This window comes from Anolis carolinensis, chromosome 1 (genome assembly GCF_035594765.1).
Source record: "Anolis carolinensis isolate JA03-04 chromosome 1, rAnoCar3.1.pri, whole genome shotgun sequence".
Lineage (NCBI taxonomy): Eukaryota > Metazoa > Chordata > Lepidosauria > Squamata > Dactyloidae > Anolis > Anolis carolinensis.
In genome coordinates this window covers 122,161,394-122,185,367 of record NC_085841.1, presented here as the reverse complement: position 1 = coordinate 122,185,367, position 23,974 = coordinate 122,161,394, and the positions used below count along the sequence as shown (strand labels likewise).

The following is a 23,974-nucleotide window of genomic DNA, read 5'->3' as shown; positions in this document are numbered from 1 at the left end:
GAGGCCTGGTTCTGTCTCCAGGCCTCTTGGATGATGCACCTGTTGTGTCATTTTGAGGACATTTTGACACATCAGGAACTTTGGAGAGGGGAGGGGGAGAATCATTTTGACACGACAGGAGCCTCTCCGATATGTTTAAAGTGGAAATTTTAAATCCCGGATCCTCTCAGGATATGGCCTGTCTGAAAGGCACCTTTATGATAAAAATACACTGATGTTTTTTGTTTCAAGGACCTGTCTTTATGTATTGTGTGGAAAAAGTATGTGAGAGTGAAAGATTAAATCATATGTAGATAAAGTACCATAATTACTCAAGTCTAGTGCTCCATCGAATGTAATGCACACCTCAATTTTTAGGTGTGCATTACAAAAAAAAAAAAAAGGATTTGCTAAAGAAGGAAGGAGAAGCAGCACGCCAGGCGAAAGATGAAGAAGAAAGGGCTTGGGATGGGAAGGGGCACCTTTTCTCCTTTGTCTCAGCTAGAGACAAAGTAGAAAGGGCTTGGTAAGGGAAGCCACTGAGGCTGGTGAGTTTGCTAGACTTAGCCTGACGGAGGGGCACAGGCACATTTTGGTGCGCGATTGTAATGCACATCTCCATATTGGTTAAACCATTAAGCCAAAAAAAGATGTGCATTACATTCAAGTAAATAGGGATATTTTTTGTAAGATTATTGTAGGGAACTAGTATGGCTAGTATGGAGATTGATAAAGTTACCAGTGTCTGAACAGTCAATTTGAGGTGTTGGAAAGGCATCGGTGATTATGGTAGGCGTATGTACTAATTCAGAGAGGCACTGAAGTCAATTTTTGATTGCTAGAGAGTAAATTGAAATCCAGAGTCTCTAAGGTTGGGTGAAGTCGAGAGGCATTGACATAAAAACCATTCCATTCAAGGGTGGAGGAAGAGTTACTGTAGTGAAACCTCACGTGGGGACAGTTTTTTGTACTCTTCCCCTCATGTTGCCATTTAAAATCTCTGACTCTGAAAGCTGCATTCCTAAATCACAGACACTGGAAGCTACTTTTCTTAGGAGACAGAGCCACATGATTTTATGAGGGAGCATGGGGAACCAGCCATTTTTAAGGATCACATTTGCACTGTGGTGGGCAGAACCAGACATAAACATGATCAGGCAGAAGCAATGGATTGTTGAGGTGGCCAGTGCCACACTCACATATTTTTGAGTTGCAGAGGTTGCTAAGAGCCGAAAGTGAAGACTGAATTCAGGAAGTCCATCCTTGCTTTCATTTATATTGTTTGGAAGCTGCCTGCTAGATAGGACGGACACTAGTCACGCGTTACTCCTTTCAACTAGTATAGTTGTGCAAAATGTATGTGGACCTTTCAAGAAAGGAGATGGTGCAGCCAATTGTTTCTCTGGTCTCCCCTTGGCTTTGCCTGTGGTGAGGTTGCCCTTTGCTTCTCCAATCTCCAGCCTGAAAGGGCATCAGGCATCACTGCTTGTTGCCAGAGGAGATGTAGGCCCCTTCTACATTGCCATATGGAATCCAGATTATCTGCATTGAATTGGATTATATGTCAGTGTAGACTCATATAATCCAGTTCAAAGCAGATAATGTGAATTATCTGCTTTGATAATTCATCGGACAGTGTAGAAGGGGCCCAAGAGGGATCTGGTGAAGACAAAGAGCAGCCTGGATATTGCAGGAGATGTTTAAAACCTCTAGAGGGCACTGTGGTCTAGGAAATGCGGTGAAAGATTTTGAAACAAACTAAACCCAGATTTCAAAGGAAATATAATGTTTGTAGTCTTACTTCACAGTCAGGGTTTCAATTCCCCAAATTGATATGATACATTCAGCAACCCTCTGACAAAGGAAACTTTTTTTTTGAGCAAAACCCAGCTGCCTTGCATCCTGCCTGCTGCTGACTGTAAGCATTTTTGGTGCACAAAATACTACAATCTCTCCCTTTTCAGATGACCATTTGAGACATAAAAATAGTTTAACCAATAAAACCTGTATGTATCTGGAAAATTTTGTGTGTGTGTGTGAAAAAATATATTTTGTGTATTTCAAGCAAAAACTCTGTTTCCAAAATAACCATGTTGTTTGCTGTTTTACCCCCACAAATGGAGTCATCTTGCAGAAAAACAGTATGTAATATTTATTAACAAGAAGCCATGTGTATTGCTGTACAAAATATTTTCACAAATCACTATTTCATCATTTGAAAATTAAAACACAATCTGGAACAGCTGATAAAACATTTAGGCCTAAATCCAATTGCCAAGCATCTCATACTAGTGAGATATACACAAGCATTGGTTTATGTCCAGCAATTGATTTTACAAGTCTCTTTGAGACTAGCTATTGGCTCTAGGTCTTAAAATGAAAACAAAAGATGGGGGAGTAATAATGTCAAAACCATTGAGGAAAAACTTTCATACTGGTTGCTAGAAAACTATTTGAGTGGAAGCCAAGTGGATATACCAGGACAAGCAGTGCTGTAATTTGGGCACTGTGATGGAGAAGGGGGCTTTTGGTGTCTTTAGCAACTATGCTTTGGATGCTATATTGCAGATCAGGAACTCCTTGGAAAACCCGAGTGAAGGAGGCAGTGGTGGGATCATGCTGGCTCATGTTACTGCCATTCTTGTTGAGACAAGGCATACGTGTCTAAAAATAAACATTAGTAAATTCATACACTATGCTTGGTATAAAGCCTGCAGTTATAATAAGTTAAAACATAGGATGAGGTTGGAGTTGAGATTTTACATCAGGCAATTGAACATATAATTAATGATTTAATTATGGATATCATCTTAGAAATTTGGAATTGGGTCTTACATTTTGTTTCAGGTCGAAATGAGATTAACATCAATATTATTTCTTCTCTTTTCATGAATGTAGTTTGGCAATGATTGATTAAAACTAGGTTGTGTCAGAGGTTAGGAAGCTGGACACTTGGCTGCAGTTGAATAGTCTTTAATAGACCTAAAGCCAAGATTCCTTTTCAGTCCTCACAATGACTTAATTTCCCTCCTGCACATTGTTGGACCTCTCAGTTTCTATTTCAAGTTTCATATGTTGAAAATGTGTTATAGATTATCACACACAAGTAATGATTTTATGGAAATATCTAACTAAACATTACAGAGACTTTAAACAAATACTGTTTAAAAGTAACGGTGTTTAAGAATGAATTGCATCTGATATTAATTAAAAAATTTGGCTCTTTATTGATTTCTCCATATAATAGCTGTTTTCTTTGGATGTTTATTGTGAATATAGAATGACGAAGAAATATGAATTGAAAACTATGTGTTTTATCTGACTTCCTTCTTCTTTCTGAAGATCAGACTCACCCAACTGCTGCTTTGCTCTGATAGCTACATCACTATTTCTTTTAATTCATTGACTAGCGAGAGTGTTTTTTAAAAAATGTGTGGGAAAGCCACTGTTTATTGTTTTTCCTTTGCAATCTGTTCAAAGTAGAGGCGGAAAACATAGAAAATACCATAACAAACTTTTTAAATGTCTTTTTTTCACTAGGAAAATACAAAAAATGATTATGGAATATTTATTTAATGACAAACAAAAGGTTTAAGCTAAGATGTTTCTGTATTTTCTTACATTTACTTTCCCAAAATTGTTTCTGAAAACTATATAAACGGAAGGTTTTAATGTAAGATTACATACAGAATCAATTCATTGTAATTCCTTGGTTTTGTGTCCTTTTCTCACTTTTTATGGGAATGAATACTTCTCCTTCACAGTACAGAGAAGACAAAATATTTTTTTGTTTTACTAGTTGATAGTTCTCTTCTTGGTTGCTTTCTACAAAGTTGCAAAACTAAAGAGACTTCAAAGACATTCAATACATTTGTAAAAAGTAAATTTGGTTTTCCGTTATTGTCTCAAATATACCAATCATTATGGTTTTATGTTGATTCAAATTTTATATAAGGCATGTTCCCGTAAAGTAACAAACTGAGATGTCCATTGCATTGTGTCATGGAAAACGTCTAATTTCAAAATGTTAGTGTCCTGAGAAACATTAGGATAGAGTGGGAAAGCTAGGAGTGGAGCTAGAAGAGAAACTTCTGAGGAACCCAATGTAATCTGATTTTTTCTTTGTGTACTCTGTGAATGCACACTAATGGAGAGACTGCACCTGCGCAGGCTCCAACGGATACTCTTCCAAGCTAAAGTTTGAAATTTGGCGGTAACCCCGCCCCTCTCCCCAGAGGGTATAAGAGGCGCCCTCCGCGCTCACTCCTCAGTTCCTTTTTTTCCGCCGCAAAGCTCACTTCGGACTCTTCGTTCCTATGTCGACTACGCGCTTCAAGCGGTGCACTCAATGTGCCGCTAAAATTCCAGATTCCGGCAGCCACGCTAAGTGCCTTTTCTGCCTCGGCGAAAGTCACGTCGTCGGTACCTGCCATTTTTGCCTGGCCTTTACAGCTCAGGCCCGAAGAAATAGGGCTGCGAGACTTCGAGCAGCCCTCTATGAAAAGACTCTTGCTCCTGAAGCTTCTACTTCCACTTCGGCCTCGATGGCATCTAGGCCTACTCCGTCGGTATCGTCCAAGGCCTCGAGGACTTTGAGGGCTAAACCAACTAAACCGCCCTGCACGGTGACTACAGCCACCGTTTCGACCCGGTCGGGCAAAATGGGCCCCTCATCGACTTCAAGTTCTGTGGCTTCGGCCATTTCTACTCGATCCCGTCTAGCTTCGCCGCCATCTTCTTCCGCCATGAAGATTGCCTTTAAGAGAGCCCAGGAGGAATCCAGATGAGCCCAATCTGACTCGGCAGCTGTGTGCCCGATTCCACCGACGCCGGGAAAATCGTTAAGGGTCGCGTCAAAGCAACCTCCATCTAAGAGGCGAATGATCCAGAGGTCTTCCTCCTCAGCTTCTTCTAAGAAGGACGTCCCCACTTCCGTGGCCTCCTCCAGGAGATCCTCCCCTATCCAACCGGCACAACGCCTCCGATCTTCTTCTCCTCATGGTTAGTCCTCGGATGCGGGCGCTCAAGTCTCTCCCGACCGGTCGGTCAGGTCAGTTATTAAAGTTCCTCAGCCAGCGCCATCGCGCCCTCAGGCTCGACAAGAACTTTTCCCTCCAGCTCAAATACCTGAGAGGGGTAGACAGATGACGCGCCTTGCTCGTGCCGTCCAGGCCTCTGCTTCCAAGGACATTCGTCCACAGCCCGCTGCTGCTCTTGAGGTGATACCTCAACAGGACTCTGAGCTTGTCTCTCCTCCCCGGTCCCCTCAAGGGGCCGAGGAGGATGACCTCGATGTCGAACACCCCGAGTCGATCCTCTTGGCCTCAGTCGTCTCCCTCGGCCTCGACCTCTTTCCACCTCACGACGCCTACGAGGTCGACCCGCCCTCCCCGACGGGCTTTCTCCGACCAGATGGTTAGAATGGCAGACGCTCTGGGGATGGAAATTAAACAAACCTCAAAAGCCGTCACCGACCCCGTCTTCAAGAGGGTCCAGGCTCAAGCCCCGCCAGCCACTTTGCTGCCTTTTCTTCCTTACCTCCTGGACGTAATCCAGGCATCCTGGAAGACCCCATCTTGATACCTCCAACCTCTAAAAAATAGAGGCCTGGTACTGAACCGATGATGAAGCCTTGGAATGGCTTAAGCATCACCCTGACCCGAACTCCATGGTGGTAAAGGCCTCCCAATCCTCGGATCGACAGTCTAACTCTCCTGCCGACAGGGAGGGTAAGAGATTTGATGCAGTAGGCCGGAAACTCTACTCCGGTGCTCTCCTCCTTTGCCGCATGGCAAACTACGGAGCCTGTATGGGCGCATATCAACAGATCCTCTGGGAAAAGGCCCAACCTTTCTTTGCCAAACTTTCTGACGAAGACCGTTCAGTTCTGTCAACCCTCCAGCAGGAGGCGGACTCCCTTGCACACCCACCAGATTCAAATGGCGAAACACACTGGCAATACCGCCGGAAAGATGATTGCCCACGCGGTTGCGATCAGACGACATGCATGGCTTAGGTCCTCAGGACTTTCTTCTTCCTCTCGACAAGTGATCGAGGACCTCCCCTTCGACACCCAAGGACTTTTTAACTCGGGTACAGACGACAAATTGAAGTCCAACCATGACTTCAAGACCCTCGCAGCGAAGTGTGGCACTGATCAGCCCCAGGCTCAACGGACCCAATGGTTCCCTCAAAGATACCGTTGCTTCCCTCAGCCTTTTCGTCACCAACCCTTTCGACGTTCATCGGGTTCGAGTCAGTACAGTCATCACCAACAGCCTCGCCGTCAGCACCAGGTCCCGAAAGGTCGAGGCAAAGGTGCTACAGCTATGCCACAACCCCAACGAAGGGCCTGACGCCCACTCTCCCAGAGCCATTTCTACCTTCGCTACTACTGCCACTGCCATGCCTTTCTTAAGCTCCGACCCGAACTCTCCTCTCTGCACTTTCCGCGATCGTCTAGCCCCTTTCTACCACGAATGGGAGTCTATCACCTCAGATGCCTGGGTTCTCCGCATTGTCAAGGACGGCTACGCCTTGGAATTCGAAACCTTGCCCCCCACGGGTCACGTCCTCCACACCGACCCTTCACCGAGGTCGACTCCCTTCTAATGAAGGGCGCAATCCGGCCTTCTCCTTCCGGGCAGGACACTCGAGGTTTCTTCTCGAGATACTTCACGGTTCCCAAGAGGGGCGGAGGTCTTCGGCCCATCCTCGACCTACGAGCCTTAAACCTTTTCATTTTGCCTTCAAAATTTCGAATGGTCTCGGTGGCCTCCATTCTTCCAATGCTCCGACACGGAGACTACTTTGCCTCTATAGATTTACGGGACGCGTATTTCCACGTCTCGATACGCCGATCCCACAGACGCTTCCTCTCCTTCAAGCTCCTGGGACAATCTTACCAGTTCACAGTTCTCCCTTTCGGCCTCGTTACGGCCCCAAGGGTCTTCATGAAGGTGGTGGCCGTTGTGGCAGCGCATCTAAGAAAACAGGGCATAATGATCTGGACGATTGGATGATTGTCGCATCCGACCCCTCGTCCCTTCAAACCCACGTCTCTCAAACCCTCTCTCTTCTACATCGGCTGGGCCTTCAGCTGAACTCCGAAAAATCCCAGCTCCTCCCGGCCACAGAAATCCGCTTCATCGGGGCTCTCTTCAACTCCCTCGCGGAAACCGCCTCCCTGCCGAAGGACAGGTTCCTAGCACTTCAGCAACACCTTTTTCTCCTCCTCCGCAACCGCAGGGTTCGAGCCCACTCTGTCCAGGTTCTCCTGGGTCATATGGCTTCCACGGGCATGGTCACCCCTTTCGCCAGGCTGCGCCTCAGACCTCTTCAAAGATGGCTCATAGACTCTTTCAAACCCCATCGGCACTCGAGCTCGATGTTTCTCACGGTACCGGACCAAGTTCGCCTCTCCCTTCGTTGGTGGCAGGACCCGGAGAACGTTTGTGTGGGACTTCCCTTCCATTCCCCACTTCCGTCAGTCACCATCACGACCAACGCCTCCAATTTTGCGTGGGGAGCTCACATGTCGAACCTCACCGTCAGGGACCTTTGGTCCGCCCAAGAGAAGTCTCACCACATAAACTTTCTAGAACTATTATCAATCTTCAAAGCTCTCCGAGCGTTTGTTCGCTTTCTTCCCCACAAAACTGTTCTAATCCAGACAGACAACGTAGTAACCATGTACTACATCAACAAACAAGGAGGTACGGGCTCGAGGAAGCTCATGGCTCTCTCAATGGACATCTGACTATGGTGCATAGCGAGAAACATAACCCTCTCGGCGGTTCACCTACCAGGTGCCCAAAACACGCTAGCGAACTCTCTAAGCAGAATAACGACCTCCCCCCACGAGTGGCGTCTCGATCCCAAAGTCCTGCAAGCCGTCTTCGACGACTGGGTTTGGCCAGCCCTAGATCTCTTTGCCTCCCCCTCGAACGCTCAACTTCCTCGCTTCGGAGCGAGACTCCCTCCAAACTCGGTTCCGGGCTGTCTCGGAGACGCGTTTCTTCTCGACTGGACTCTCGAACCCGTCTATCTCTTTCCTCCCTTCCCTCTGATTTCGAGGGTGATAGAGAGACTCTATCTAACGCCGACATTGGCCCTCCTGATTACCCCTGCATGGCCACGCCAACCATGGTACCCAACTCTACTCCGCATGTGCGCGGGGTCTCCTCGCACTCTCCTGACTCTCCCTCATCTTCTTTCTTCGCAGAGGGGACAAGTGCTCCACCCCGATGTTCCCTCCCTACACCTAACGGCTTGGAGGATACTTCCATAAATTCTCTCCACCCGGACCTGCAGGCGATCCTTCGTGCTGCTCATAAGCCGGCTACGTCAAGGGCCTACGCCTACAAGCTTGCTAAGTTTCAAACTTTCCTTCGGGACCGTGACGTCGATCCCTCCTCCACTTCGATCCCGCTAGTTCTGGACTTCCTACTTCCTCTTGCAGATCGTCAACTCTCTCTGGCCTCGATGAAATCCTATCTCGCTGCTCTCTCCTGGCATTTCCAACGTCAAGGACAACCTTCTCTTTTCTCTAACAACCTCATTAAGACCTTTCTTCGAGGTTACAACAACCTCCGACCTCCAGTTCAACCTCCGACCCCTGGGTGGAGCCTTGAACTCGTCCTTTCTCAACTGGCTTCAGCTCCCTTTGAACCCATGGCCTCTGCCGACCTTCACCTTCTCTCTTGGAAGACTGCCTTTCTAGTTGCCATCACCTCCGCGCGCAGACCGTCGGAGTTGGCTGCCCTTCGGGTGGACGAGCCCTACCTCCGTTTCCACCACGACAGGGCCGTTCTTCGCCCGGACATCACCTTCCTACCTAAGGTGGTCTCCGCCTTCCACCTTAACCAGGATATAATACTTCCTGCTTTCTTTCCTAATCCTTCTTCTGCCTTAGAACGGAGACTTCATCTCCTGGATGTCAGAAGAGCTCTCCTCTTCTACAGAGACAGAACTAAAGACATACGTAAGTCACCTAGACTTTTTGTGGCTTATGCTACCCATAAGCTGGGCGAACCTCTTTCTTCTCAAAGACTTTCACACTGGATTGCTCAGGCTATTGAACTGGCCTACCAGCTGGCTAAACGCCCGCCTCCCCCTTCGATCCGCCCTAGATCGACGAGGGGTCTTTCTACTTCTACTGCCTTCTTCCGGGGCATCCCTCTCGACTCCATCTGTCGAGTGGCTATCTGGTCTACCCCATCCACCTTTGTTTCACACTACAGGATGGACTCAAAGAACCTCAGGGACTCGGCCTTCGCCAGGTCCATCCTTTCCTCCTGCCTTTCCTAACATTCCTTGTTTTACTCAAAGCCAGTTTTGATGCTTTCTTTCTAAGTTCATTTATGTCACTCAAGGTATTAACATGATATGTTGGTTGTTTTTCAATCTAGTGCTTGTGTACTATACTTACCCATTACACTGTGGTTTTTTCCTCGATACTGCTACCTCCCAGTACCTGCATTCAGGGAAACTGATATATACTTACCTCTGTCATTCTTACTGACTATTGCTCACATGCAATGTTGTGATTGCCTTACTTTCTGAATCCTAATGGTTAGGATCTGTTCTGCACTATATGTTGCTGTGCTTTTTGCCATTGCACTTGCCTTTGCACCTTGTGCTTAAATAAAGGTGTTGTTTGGACACTCAACTCGTTGTCGGGTTTGCTATGTCCCACCTGCCTATACCTCAGCTTGCTAGTCTCCATTAGTGTGCATTCACAGAGTACACGAAGAAAAAGGACAGGTTGCTTACCTGTAACCGTGTTTCTTCGAGTGTACTCTGTGAATTCACACAATCCCGCCCTTCCTTCCCCACGTGCAAACCTCTCCCTTTCTCGTCGCCTTTGCGGCGTAGGAACTGGGGAGTGAGCGCGGAGGGTGCCTCTTATACCCTCTGGGGAGAGGGGCGGGGTTACCGCCAAATTTCAAACTTTAGCTTGGAAGAGTATCTGTTGGAGCCTGCGCAGGTGCAGTCTCTCCATTAGTGTGAATTCACAGAGTACACTCGAAGAAACACGGTTACAGGTAAGCAACCTGTCCATACCCTTGTTTAAATTGCCAAGATCCAGACATCACTGCCTTTTTAGATACCATCTGGATTTACCATTAGGTAGAATGAGATGCCTGAGGCAGCTAATTGAAGGTGTTAATGAAAGAGCAGCAAATTCTTTCATGTATTTGTAACCCAAGAGAGTTGTGCTAGACAACATTTTTGTCCCAAGTGCTAACATAACTTGGTCATTCTTGGTTACGTTCTTGCATTTTGACTTCTTTAGGGGAAGGAATGAGGAATCATTTGTTATATTGTTCCTGGCAGAAATATGTCTTGGACTGATAGTCCATTTGTTGTCTGAAATAGTTTTCCTGACCAGATCAAGAAAATAATGTTACTTTGGAAAACACAGAAGCATTGTCATAATATGAAATGGATGTAATAACAATATGGTTTCAATAGGGATATTTTTCTTCTAAACAAGTGTCTTTAATTCTTATGTTATCGTCAGTAGTACATTAGTTGCATAATTGCAAGTTGCATGCATATTTCATCAGGACCATAAACAATGCTTCAGACTGTATCCAGTCAAAGTTGGGGAACCAAACATAGCTAAATGTGAGACTTGGCTTTTAACATATTTTCACAATTTCTATATGAACATTGCCCCCTCTATATCTTAGGCCCCATCTACATTGCTATATAATTCAGTTCCAGAATGCAGATTAACTGCATTGAACTGGATTATATGGCAATGTAGATTCATATAATCAGTTCAATGCAGTTCAATCTGTATTATATGAGTCTACACAGAACATTATAATGCAGTTCAAACGGAATTATATGACAGTGTATCTATGCTACACAGTATTCTGATACCAGTTTTCCCCCTCTTGATTTTCAGTGAAATCCTAAATGACAAGTATTAGCTGGGCAGAAAATACATTGTTATACTAGGGTTGTTCTCTCCAGGTAAAAACAGTATGAATTATATTTCCTAACAACGTGACTGATAATTCTCCAACAGTGTGGATGATCTTTTCTAAATAACATACCTCTAGGAGTCATTATTGTATAACTTTTGTTTTCCAGTTAGAAGTCTTCCAGAAGTTTTTTATGTCTTTAAACCTCCCTCATACTGTGACAAGAGGAGAGCATTTTATGTTGGAAGTAAATGTATTCAATTATATGAAAGAAAACACCGAGGTAATAAAATTTAAACCTTTCTCTTCTAAAATCTGTTTTATGATTTCCCCTTTTGCTATTGATGAAGATGAAATTACAGTAGAGTCTCACTTATCCAACATAAACGGGCCAGCAGAATGTTGGATAAGTGAATATGTTGGATAATAAGGAGAGATTAAGGAGAAGCCTATTAGACATCAAATTAGGTTATGATTTTACAAATTAAGCACCAAAACATCATATTATACAACAAATTTGACAGAAAAAGTAGTTCAATATGCAGAAATGCTATGTAGTAATTACTGTATTTACGAATTTAGCACCAAAATATCACGATGTATTGAAAACATTGACTACAAAAATTCATTGGATAATCCAGAACGTTTGGATAAGCGAATGTTGGATAAGTGAGACTCTACTGTAATAAAGAGTTATGTGGCATCTTGAATTTTCCAGTATTTAAGATGCCATAAATATTTTTGCTGATGTTTTTCTGACACAAGCTAAGGCTCCTTATAAACTGCCAAATAAAATTCAGATTATCTTCTTTAAACTGGATTATATGGCAGCTACCTAGCCTGTAGAAATTGCTCAGGGCTTGTCTACAATAGCCCCCAGATCTGACCAGAAGTTGCTTGTGGATGTCCAGACAACATTCAGGGGTGAATAAATTTAGCTCTGCATTAATGAAACCGGGGACTGCTCCAGGGTCAGGGAGGGCTCTAGGCAGGGTGTGGACAGTCAATTGGCTCCAGTGCAAAAAATCTGCTGTCCATATGGGCTAGTGCTCCTATTCTTTTTTCCTTGCACTTCTCAGTGCAGAGACAAGGGGACAAATTGGGTTTATATGCCCCTCTACTTTGCTAGGGTAAATGGTCAGAGAGCTCAGCAAAGATACCTGCTGCCATCCTCTTTCCCCTATACTCATCAGTGCAGAGAAAGGGAGATGGTTAGAGCCATGTTGCCTCCATTGCTATAGCAGATGGCCATGACAATACTGCTGTGGCACAGATGGATGCAGGTGTAAATGGGGAAAGAGCTTGTTGTAAGAATTAAAGTCTTCTGGCATGGCCCTGGATGGTGCTCATTGTTTTGATTCATTTAGGATAAAAATCTGTACAAAATCTCATAGTACACCTGGCTTATTAGTCACAGGCCTCTGATCTCTGTTTTGAACCTTTTGAATATTTGGGATAGAGGAGCAGTGTGAAAGAGGAATCAGGATGGATCTACACTGCCCTATATCCCAGGATCTGATCCCAGATTATCTGATTTAAACTGGATTATATGAGTCCCCACTGCCATATAATCTGGGATAAGAATAGTGATGGATCTGGACCAAGCTTGGCACACAGACCCAACATGGCCAACTGTGAATACTGGCAGGCTTTGTCGGTGATTGACCTTGGCATCAGAGAGTTATAGTTCACCCCTATTTGAGAACACTGAATCCAGCAAGTGACTGATCTAGACCAAGCTTTGCACACAGACCCAACGTGGCCAGCTGTGAATCTTGGGGGAGTTTTGGGAGGGTTGACCCAAGACTTTTGGGAATTGTAGTTCACCCACATCCTTACACATTTTCTCATGGGAGCACCCATAAAAAAAAGACTGAGGTTTTTTCCTAAGACATAATGTAACATCGGAAGGGGGCTAAGCCTCATAGGAAAAAAGCCACTTGTGAGTAGAAGAGGGCTAAGCCTCATAAGAAGAAATAGTGCCCCCTTTTTGGGACAGTGTAGTGGTTTGAGAGTTGGACTACGATTGTGGCTTCATTCCCCACTCAGCCATGGAAACCCACTGGGTGATCTTGGGCAGGTCACAAACTCTCAGCCCCAGAAAACCCAATGAAACAGGAAATAACACTTTCAAACCAGTAACAGATTTTCTTATTCAGAGGCTGATGGCCATCTGTCAGGAGTGATTTGATAGTGTACTATGATTTCTGTTCCTGGGTAATAAATGTCATTTCCTAATTGGTTCTGTCATAGAAACATGGCAAAACTTTACACTGCCAAAATTTTGTCTTTGCACAAGGGACATGGTGCTATGATAGCACATTATGGTTTCCTGGGACACTGTCCACCAATTTAACAAGTTTCAGCCACAAGTAGAACAATGACTTTCAAAGTAAAGACAACCCAATGAAACAGGAAATAACACTTTCAAACCAGGAACAGATTTTTGTTATTATTAAAAAAATTTTTTTATAAAGACTTTGAAAATTTGCCAAAAATCTGAAGATAAGTCAAACATTCTTGGATTTGGTGAGCTAACAGTGGCTTTTGTGTTCTACCACTGTAGCAAATTTCATTAGGTTTGCTATAAAAAAAATGAGGGAGAGAGAGGCCCCTCAATTTTCCCCATTGATGATAATGTTTTCCTTCATGCGCATGCGCATATGCCATTGATGAGGTACATACGAAGATTCGGAAGTTTTGGAAAGTTTTGAATTCTTTGCTTCAAAATTTGGAAATGACTTTAGAAACGAAGTGTCAGCGTCCCCTACTTTCAAAGTGAGTTTTGAACCATTTTTTTTCATGGATCGCACATGCCTAGTAAACACATCTGTGTGAAAACCTTTCTCTCCTACATGGGAAGTAATATTGCAAAAAACAAATGGAAGTTCATTAGGATTATGTTTGCACTTTCTGACTTTTAGAATTTGGGGCAAATAATAATTGACTGCTTTCCTTTTTTTTAGGTTACAGTAACTCTTGATACAAGTGACACCTTTGAAATCCTTATAATTTCTAATGATATAAATGCCATGGGAAACCAGCGGTCAGTGTGGGTCCCAAGTGAAGATGGGAGGACTGTCATTTTCCCAATCAAACCAAAGCAAATTGGAGAGATTCCCATCAGAGTGACAGCAATATCTCCCATTGCTTCTGATGCTCTTCTCCAGAAAGTATTAGTGAAGGTAAAATTTAATCCTAAACAATAATTTTATGCATGATTTACAACACAATTGTCATCATAGTAATTTGCTGCTTTCCTATTCTCAACTCAAATAGGAAATTAACTTGGTTTACTAACCAGGAACTTAAGCCATGACCTTCCTAAAATATAGTTAGAATGCCAGTATCATTTAACAACTCAAAAGGTTTATTAGGTTCAGTACAATGTATAGTGAAGAAATGTTGTGTATAGTAATTAAAAACTCAAGTCTGAAAGCAGTATTTGGCTACTGAAGACCCCAACTCTGTTTTGGAAAGCTTTGCCAACACAATCCAGTTATTTATGGGTATATATGATATAGAGTGTATATTTCAAATATATAGCTATTAGTCTGGAATAGCAGTGTGCCTGGAGAATACAATTAACAAAGATATTATTTACTATATCAAATAATGATCTTAGATGCATCTACCGTTTTTTAAAATGTAAACACCATCCATAATTTATCGTTTAATATATGCACTAGAAATCTGTAATAATATTTGTAAATACAAACATGTAACATGTCTAATGTTTATTTTTCAAATATACATGCATACTGTATCTAATAACTATTGCAGATATAATGCATGTTATTTTAAAAATGTGAACTCACTGATTCCCAACTTTTAAAAATGTACATATCTATCATGTCTTATGTTTATGGGAGATGCATCTAATCTGTATTCTGTTTCAATAGGCTGAGGGACTTGAGCAGTTTCATTCAGAGGCAGTTCTTTTGGATTTGGCAAAAAGAAGTAGTCTTACAGAAAATTTGAATTTCACTTTCCCCTTTAATGTTGTACCTGGCAGTGAAAGAGTTCAAATCACAATTATTGGTAAGCATTTCACCTCTCTTTCTAGTACCATTTCAATGTTCTTTGGCAAATGAAAATAAAATAAAGTAAGTTGTGAGGAAGCAGTGAGAAGAAGTGCCATATACACTGCCTTAAGCTTGTTGAAGGAAAGGTGGGATGTACATGTAACAAAGACTCAATTAATACATATTGTGTGCTGTGAACTGTGTCTTTCAGGTGACATGCTCGGTCCTTCTATCAATGGTCTTGAGTCCCTGATCAAGATGCCTTATGGATGTGGGGAACAAAACATGATAAATTTTGCACCTAATATTTATGTCTTGGACTATCTGACTAAAACAGGTGACCTCCACTCTAATCTGAAATCAAAAGCTGTGTCCTATATGAGAGAAGGTAGAGTATTTTTGTGGATAGAAGCCTGCTATTTAAATGTGGATTTCTTTAGCAGTTTCTTTTACACTTACCCTAGGGGTTTTTTTGTAATTGTAGAATTGGAAGCATAGGAATTTCTTCTCTGGGAAGTCATAATGTTGCAAACAAGCTGTAACTACCTACATGCACGGCATTTGCCTTCTTTGTGCTTCATTCATAACTCTTATGGTTTGGGTCAGAAGGGCAGAATGAATGAAAACGTCAGATCCAATATAGAAAGTAATGATCATGCTTTCTAAATATTGAAACTTTTTTGTGACTTTTGGCCCACCCTGTATAATGCTGTGTGTGCCAGATGTTATTTCACACCTGACCCTTACAGCAGCTACATAGATGTGCCTTTAGTGCAAAGGTGGAGCCCCCCGGTGGTGCAGTGGGTTAAACCCTTGTTCCGACAGGACTGATGACTTGAAGGTTGGGTTACTGACCTGAAGGTTGCCGGTTCAAATCCAGTCTGGGGAGAGTGCGGATGAGCTCCCTTTATCAGCCCCAGCTCCATGCAGGAACATGAGAGAAGCCTCCCGCAAGGATGGTTATTTATTTCGTGTCAAAAACATTGCATAATAAATAAGTTTAAAAGTGATAAAATAAAGGAATCACAAACAGCTAAATAGTTTTGGACCAAAAGCAGGCAACAGCAATTGCATTGTCCATAGCTTTAAAGGATGGTAAAAACATCCAAAAGGATGGTAAAAACATCCAAAACATCCAGGCATCCCCTGGGTAACATTCTTGCAGATGGCCAATTCTCTCATACTAGAAGCAACTTGCAGTTTCTCAAGTTGCTCCTGGCACAAAAAAAGTGCAAAGATGGGGAAATTGTAGCCCATCAGCTGATGTTTGACTCCAGCTCAAATTAGCTGGGACAATATAGGTGGTGGGGTAAAAATGATGGGAATTGTAGCTCAATGGCACAAGGAAGCCCATGGATTCCCCACTCTTGTTTGGGCCTCATCTACACAATCATATAATGCAGTTTGTACTGGTTATTGTAGATTCATATAATGCAGATTGAACTGTGTAGATGAGTCTGCACTGCCATATAATCCAGTTCAATGCAGTTAATCTACATTCTGAAACCGCATAATATGGCAGTGTAGATGAAGCCTTAGTAATTTGCTTCTCTCCTGTTCAACCTGGCAGTGCATCTCATGGATCCCACAATGCAATTTAATTATGTTAATCTATCACTTGTTTTCTGGACAAAACCAATACTATTGACTATCATTTGGGAATTTTATTTTGATTTAAATGTATTGTATATGCAATTGATTTTAAAAAATAATTTATTGAAATGTTTTTGAGATGTTTACAATTTAATGATCACCTTCTCTATTATATAGTTGGTTATGCAGGAAATATTATCAGTAAGCCTGCATTTTCCATAGTTTCCTTCAATACACCTCATACTTGTCAAGTATGAATATTCTGTTAAATTTCATGTTAATAAATGTTAATAATATTATTTGCTTTTATTAACAAGAAATTTAACGCAATATTCCCCTCCCCCAGCTATGGGAGAAATGAAAGTTTTGCTTGAATTGAGTTATATTGATAAAGGTCCTTCAAAGCCTAGAACTTTTCAAATCTACCTAGAAGACTATCATAATAAGAAATGATCAGAGCTATAAGTAATATCATTCTCCCTCAGTGCTAAGCCAGTGGAACTCAAATTATGGATCGTGCACAAAATTTAAGTATTACAATTATGGGAAATTTGAATGCAAGCAGGCTGAAAATCTCAGAAATATTTTTTAAAATATGTGATACTAAATTATCTGTCTTAATTGTAGTTGTGTTGTGTGCAGTCACAGTCTGAATTTCCAAGCTGTTCTTAAATTGTGCATCATTTTTGAACACAATTGGCCAAATGTAATCTCTGGCAGAAGTCTCTTTGCTTTAGTACTGTCATACTACAACTAATATGACTCAAATCCCAGATCAGACTCCCACAAAGAAAGGGAACAAAGGCCACCACCAACAGAAACCGCTTTATTTGCTTTGTTAAACTCCATGGGTTATACTTGGCCTGACAACTGAACTGAGGCCACCCTAAAGTTACACAGTTAGTTTGAAAAATAATGAACATCTATTTTCAAAGCAACTTCTTTGAAGTTTTCAAGCAATCTGTCACTCCCTGTAGACTGATTTATATTACCATAATGTTTTTTTAAGTTCTTTAAACATTTGTCCTATTAAAGCTATTTTTAAATGAGTCATAACTGAATTGTTAACGTTCAATGATGCATTTGTTTGCTTAAATCATTATTGGCTTTGGGATTTAAAGCGGCGTTATTATTATTAGTAAGAGCTATCCTGGTCATGACATATAATTAATTCTAAAATAAGTCTGCATTTTGGGGTTTTTAATCATTCTTTGTATCAGTACGAAGTAGGAAGACTTTGATATGATGTAACCAAGAAATGAAGTGAGCAGGCATGGCGTAGAAGTTTAAGTATTGGGAGACTGAGATTTGAATCTCTGTGAACTTAGGGATATCACACTCTCTGTCTTAGGCTAAGGCAATAGCTAACATTCTCTGAATAAATTTTTCCAAGAAAACCTTTGGGTAGGGTCTCCATAACTTAAGCCAGTTTGGTGTATAAAAACCAACATGGAGCCAGTGTGGCATAGTAGTTTGAGCATTAGTCTAGGACTCTGGAGAACAGGGTTTGAATCTCCCCTGAGCTACGGAAACTCTCTGACTGACCTTGGGCAAGTTGTATGCTCTCCGCCTTAGGGGAAGGCAAAGCAACCCCCCCTCTGAATAAATCTTGCCAGGAAGACCCATGGTAGGTTCCTCTTAGGAGCATCTTAAGTCAATAATAATTTGAAGACACAAAAAATGTTGAGTGCTAATCCAACAAAAATAGGAATCTCAGGTGCATCCATCAGGAAATGTTTTTAGCAGAACTTTCCTGATAGATGTAAGATTGAGGTTTGCCTCTTTCTAACTGAAATTTATGAAGCACTTTGACTTGAAATACTTTCTAGAACTGTTGTCATGCGACCTGCTAAAAGAAAATTGTATTCCAGGAGAAGGTACAGAAAAACAAAACTATCTTTGCTTTCTGTGAAGAAATTTTGCAGTATCTGAAGCTGTTTAGCTTTTTCAAAAAGGCGGATAAGAAACATAACAGGGATGTATAAAATTATGCATGGTGTGGAAAAAGTAGACAGAGAGCTGTTTTCTCCCTCTCATAATATTAGAGGCTAGAGTCATTCATCAAAGCAGGGCAGATAAAAGGAAATTATTTCCCAATAAACCAATAACATTTGCAAACACAAGGTGTAATGATGGCTTGTTGGATGATTAGTTCTTATATTTCCATTCTTCAGGCTATCAAAGGGAGCTTCTTTACCAAAGAGATGATGGTTCTTTCAGTGCTTTTGGAAACAGTGACCATTCTGGAAGTACATGGTAAGTGGCTTGTCAGTAAATAATGTGTTAATATGAAGTGTTTCAAAATGATGGACCCAATTTTAAAACATTATATTTCATAAAATCATAGAGTTGGAAGAGACCTCATGGGCCATCCAGTCCAATCCCCTCACCAGCCTGCGCCCGGGCTGTGGCGCAGGCTGGTGAGCAGTCAGCTGCAGCCAGCCGCAACAAATCACTCTGACCAAGAGGTCATGAGTTCGAGGCCAGCTCGGAGCTGCGTTTGTCTCTGTCTTTGTTCTATGTTAAGGCATTGAATGTTTGCCTTATATGTGTAATGTGATCCGCCCTGGGTCCCCTTCGGGGTGAGAAGGGCGGAATATAAATACTGTAAATAAATAAATAAATAAATAAGAAGCAGGAAATGGTCCTCCATAATGGCAACACAGTTACACAAAAAGTTATAAATGGTTTAATGAAATATTAAGTTACCATGTTTTACTAACCATTTTTGAGCCAGAAACAAGTCTAAAAAATTACTCCATAGATGGAAAATGTCTCATTTTGTTCTGGGTTGCCATCTTATAAAAGGCTGAGGCTAGCGGCTGTTTCTGTGCTGAGGAAGGCATCTAGTGGAAATCACGTGAAATTGTGCCCCACCTTTTCAAGGGATAAGAATTTCATACACAGGCAGTTCATGCAGAGACTTTAAATTAGATCCATCTTTTTGAAACACCATGTTGTTTTGAATTACTGAAACTACTGTATTGAAGACTTCATTGAGAAGCTAGCTAACAGTGCCATATTTCAGGTATGTTGCATGCAGAAATCTTAAACTGTTGTAGCTTCCAAAGATGGAAATGTTTAATTTTCCTTCAGACAGCTTTTGTTAGTCTTCTGGAGTCTTTTTGGATATTCACGGCACATATGTAAGAGCATAGGATACTGCTATAAGTTGCCTTTCTGCACTCCAGGTCTCACGGAAGAAAAAGAGAGAGGGTGAGAGGCAAGAATGTATTAAAATAAACCTGATATTTTCCTCAAATAGATTCTATTTGTATAATCACACCTATTCTTGGTGTTTCATTGAAAGGCTAGAAAAATTGTCTTAAGTCTCCTTTTGGTCTCTTATCCAGATAATTTAGAGGGTCAGACACAAATCTTATATTTATCTACAAGATTTAAATTCAAGTGCATGATGCACAATTAGCATCTTCACGTTCTGCTTCAGCTTTCCAGTGGACATATTTTAATACTTCCTGATGCAACTTACTTAAACACCAGTTCTTGTGTTACAAACAGAAAGAAATGGACCACTGAAAATATTTAACTGTATGTTTCAAATGAACTTTTCCATCCTAGGTTATCCGCTTTTGTGTTGCGAAGTTTCACTCAGGCTCAGCCTTTCATTGACATTGATCCATTCATACTGGAAAAAACAGCAGCTTGGATTGCCAGTCATCAGAAACCGAGTGGAGAATTCCAGGAACCTGGACGAGTGCTACATACTGAACTCCAAGGAGGCACTAACAGCTCTACCTCGCTTACAGCTTATATTATGGCTGCCTTACTAGAGTACCAGATGGATAAGGTAGCAGCAACTCTGATGCTCACATTCCTGAAGCATCAAAGCAGTGGTTCTCAGCCTGAGGTCCCAGATGTTTTAGGCCTACAACTCCCAGGAAATCCCTGCCAGTTTACCAGCTGTTAGGATTTCTGGGAGTTGAAGGCCAAAGATATCTGGGGACCCCAGTTTGAGAACCACTGCATTAAAGCAAGCACAATGCAGTTTAATACTTTAAATCAGAATATTACTAAAAAGGGGTCCATGCGCTTGTGCAGCTTGACTTTGGTTGATTTATCTTATTCATTGCCTGCAGGGTTGACTCCCCATAGCAGTTTTTGTGGCTGTCACATCCTCATACTCTCAGTCCGGAGTTTTCTGTCACCCCCTTTTTTTTGCACAACGTTGTCATGTTTTGGATTTTTCTGGCAGATGGATTCTAGGAGTTGTAGTTAAAAACGTAATTCCACCAAGCTCTGAATTCAACCCTGACTTGTGTACACTCACTGTATGTTTTTCCCTGGAAAGCTTCAAAGAGGTCATTTATGAGCTTCCTCTTTGGGAGAGCAGTCATTTTACTTGATTGATTGATGGCAACAGAATTTAACATATACATTTAAATTCATTTCAGCAATGATCTGGTTGTTTTCTTTAATAATTGGGCTCACGCTAGAAGAGCCCAATTATGGCTCTGTTATAATTGGTCACTGATTTTCACTAAAAAGAAGGCCTTCAAGTGGTGGAGTAATCTTTGTGTGTAGATATTTACATAATATATAAAATACCCCTGCTCTCCCAAATTCATAAGATTAGTGCAGGAGTGGTTTTGTGTGTGTGTGTGTGTGTGTGTATAAAGTGTAAAGGTATGGGGCTCTTAAGCTAGATTGTTTTGGTCTTCAGAATTTACATGAAATGAAAGATTGGTACAAACTGTTCTCTGTCTATAGCAGCAAAATGAATTGCATGGGGGCTGTTCTTACAAGCTTAGATTTTCAGTTCTGGAATCTTGATCAGTTGCTAAATTCTCTCCCCGATTATTTTTGTTCTCTTAGGGAATTACATAGCCCTGACGTTATCATATTTCATGTATACTCTGGATGTTCAGCTTAGTATTTTTCTAGAGTTGATATCTGCTTGTTAAACAGCTAACTTATAAAATGTGTATCTTATTATGTTACCTTTTTTCCTACAGTATGATAATAATATAAGAAGAGCTTTGAACTTTCTGGAATTTAAATTAAGTGAAGGCATATCTGATAATCATACTCTAGCTCTTGTGACTTATGCTTTATCGATAGCAAGGAGTACAGATGCAAAGAAAGCTCTGGATACACTGAATGAGAGATCAGAACAACAAGGTACCATACCATTATCTATTCATGCATTTCTCTTTCTCACTTAAAGCTGTGTCCAGCAAAAACAAAACAAATCCTGAGATTGGAAAAAAAAATTAATCAGTTTTCCCAACCAAGAGCTAAGAGATTCTCTGTGTTACTGTCCTAAAATGCCACATTTCCGAGTCCTGTAAACTTGGGAGGAGGTGCATCCTGCAGTAAGTCCTCAAGGGTCAAAACTTACCCAAAAATGTGGACAATTTCAACAGAAAGGGGGAAACCATGAAAATGAACAAAATCAAGCTTCCAGCAATAAAAAAACTCCAAAATCAGAACAGTAAATAAAGAACAACACTCTGAAAACAGAGGAATAACAGACATGAATCAATCATGGACAGGTAACACCTCCGAACAAAGGATTCCCCCAGGCAGGAACGAAGTTTGCAAGGCCATTAATGCTAATCAAGGTGAATAATTACAACTTCCACACTGACCTCCAACAGACAAGAGTTCTTTCCCCCACCCTAGACCTTCCACAGATATACAAACTTCCCTTGCTTAGTTTCCCAATATACCTCATACCTCTGAGGATGCCTGCCATAGATGTGGGCGAAACGTCAGGAGACAATACTTCTGGAACATGGCCATACAGCCCGGAAAATGCACAACAACCCAAAACCTACACAGTTTACCCATGAATTTCCTAGGGTTTTTTAAGGTTTTCTGAGGTATCTTTGTCAGCTCTTTCGTCTATTATACTCCACAGCACCTGGTATTTATTGGTGGCCTTCCATCCAAGTGATAATAAGGACTGATCCTGGTTCACTCCCAAAATCAGACCGGATCTTGTACATACAGAGTATACTATGCTCCATAGCCAATCTTGGTTTCTTTCTGTGACATGTCTGCAATAGCTGTGTGTCTTGATCAATAAATTTATCATAAAACTTGGGAGAAAAGAACTAGTACACAATAGATGATTGAACTGATCTTTGATGTTCTGGCTTTTGTATGAAGATTACACATCTTCTAAGTAATAAAAAGCTTACATCTTTTGTTTTATTGTATGAATGTCCTCTTCTCTCCTTTCCAGGAGATCACAGGTTCTGGATCTCACCAGCTTCTGAACTGTCTGATTCCTGGCAGCCACGTTCTGTTGATATTGAGGCTGCTGGCTATGCGCTATTATCTCATGCTAAACAACAAAGATTGCTAGAGGGGATCCCTATTATGAAATGGCTGAGCCAGCAAAGAAACCACCTGGGAGGTTATTCTTCTACACAGGTTTGAGTTTCATCCTTGCAAACTATATTAGCATCTCTCCAGAATTAGTGGCTTTGGCCATCCAGGATTTTAATCTAAATGCTATGGGATCTTGGGAGTTGAAGTTTGGTGAGGTGCCTGCACATTTTGACAGAAAAGGCTAAATACATTGTAAAACAGCAACTCCCAAGATCCCATGGCGTTGGGCCAAGGCAGTTAAAGTGCAATCAAATTGCATTAATTCTGGAGTGTGGGTGCAGCCGTTGGCTGCTTGGACAGCGCTTCTTAGGTTTCCCTTTCCTGCAGATACCATGCTCCTCATTTCTGTCATGGAGGAGAGTGAGCATGTGACTACTTAAGGGTGGTGGCCATATTGCTGAGAAGGCTCAAATACAACTCTCTTGGACCAGGGTTTGTAATACAGAATCTCCAGAATCATCCCTAAGAGAATGCTCTTGTAAGAGAGACTGATCTCACACAGTCAATAATTTGTTCTGGTCTCTTTAAACAGGACACGGTGGTGGCTCTGCAGGCTTTGAGTGCCTGTGCAATGTTGACTACTGGCATTGAAACAGAAATGGATGTGACAGTCACTTCAGCCAGTGAAGAAATTCCAGTGACATACAAAATCAAGAAAGAAAACCGCTTTCTTCTCAAGACCAAAGAGGTACTATAATATAGGAGCAGTACTGCTTCTGAGTAGCACTTCCAGTTCATTACATTTCCTCAGAGTACTTACATTTTGATTTCTTTCAGATTGCAGCTACACAGCCAGTGGGAATTACTGTTTCTGCAAATGGTCGTGGTTTTGGAATATTTCAGGTATGTTGTAGAAACGACTAGGAATTTTGTTGAGATTTCCTTTCAGCATTTTGCAACACTTCAGGAAGTCACTCCTTTTGCATGGATTGCATTTTTTTTATTGAGATGATTTCGACATAGGCCTCCCCCAAGAATCTCAAAATTCAACCTGTTATAGGAAGATACTGTCCCTCAGATAATACCAAACCTGATGTTACAGTTTGAATCACAACAATGCTTTGTTTACACACATGCCTTATT

General features: G+C 41.7%; 1 protein-coding gene across 2 annotated transcripts in view; it reads left to right on the top strand.

Moving 5' to 3' along the window:
* cd109 (CD109 molecule) overlaps positions 1-23,974 on the top strand; it is a 108,283-nt gene that overhangs the window by 61,528 nt on the left and 22,781 nt on the right. For both annotated transcript variants that reach the window (XM_062981695.1, XM_062981690.1), the window contains exons 20-29: positions 11,086-11,199; positions 13,883-14,101; positions 14,819-14,957; positions 15,153-15,329; positions 18,709-18,790; positions 20,114-20,342; positions 21,508-21,673; positions 22,743-22,933; positions 23,424-23,579; positions 23,669-23,734. In XM_062981695.1, the coding sequence (XP_062837765.1) occupies positions 11,086-11,199; positions 13,883-14,101; positions 14,819-14,957; positions 15,153-15,329; positions 18,709-18,790; positions 20,114-20,342; positions 21,508-21,673; positions 22,743-22,933; positions 23,424-23,579; positions 23,669-23,734 (1,539 nt within the window). The remainder of the gene's footprint in view (positions 1-11,085; positions 11,200-13,882; positions 14,102-14,818; positions 14,958-15,152; positions 15,330-18,708; positions 18,791-20,113; positions 20,343-21,507; positions 21,674-22,742; positions 22,934-23,423; positions 23,580-23,668; positions 23,735-23,974) is intronic.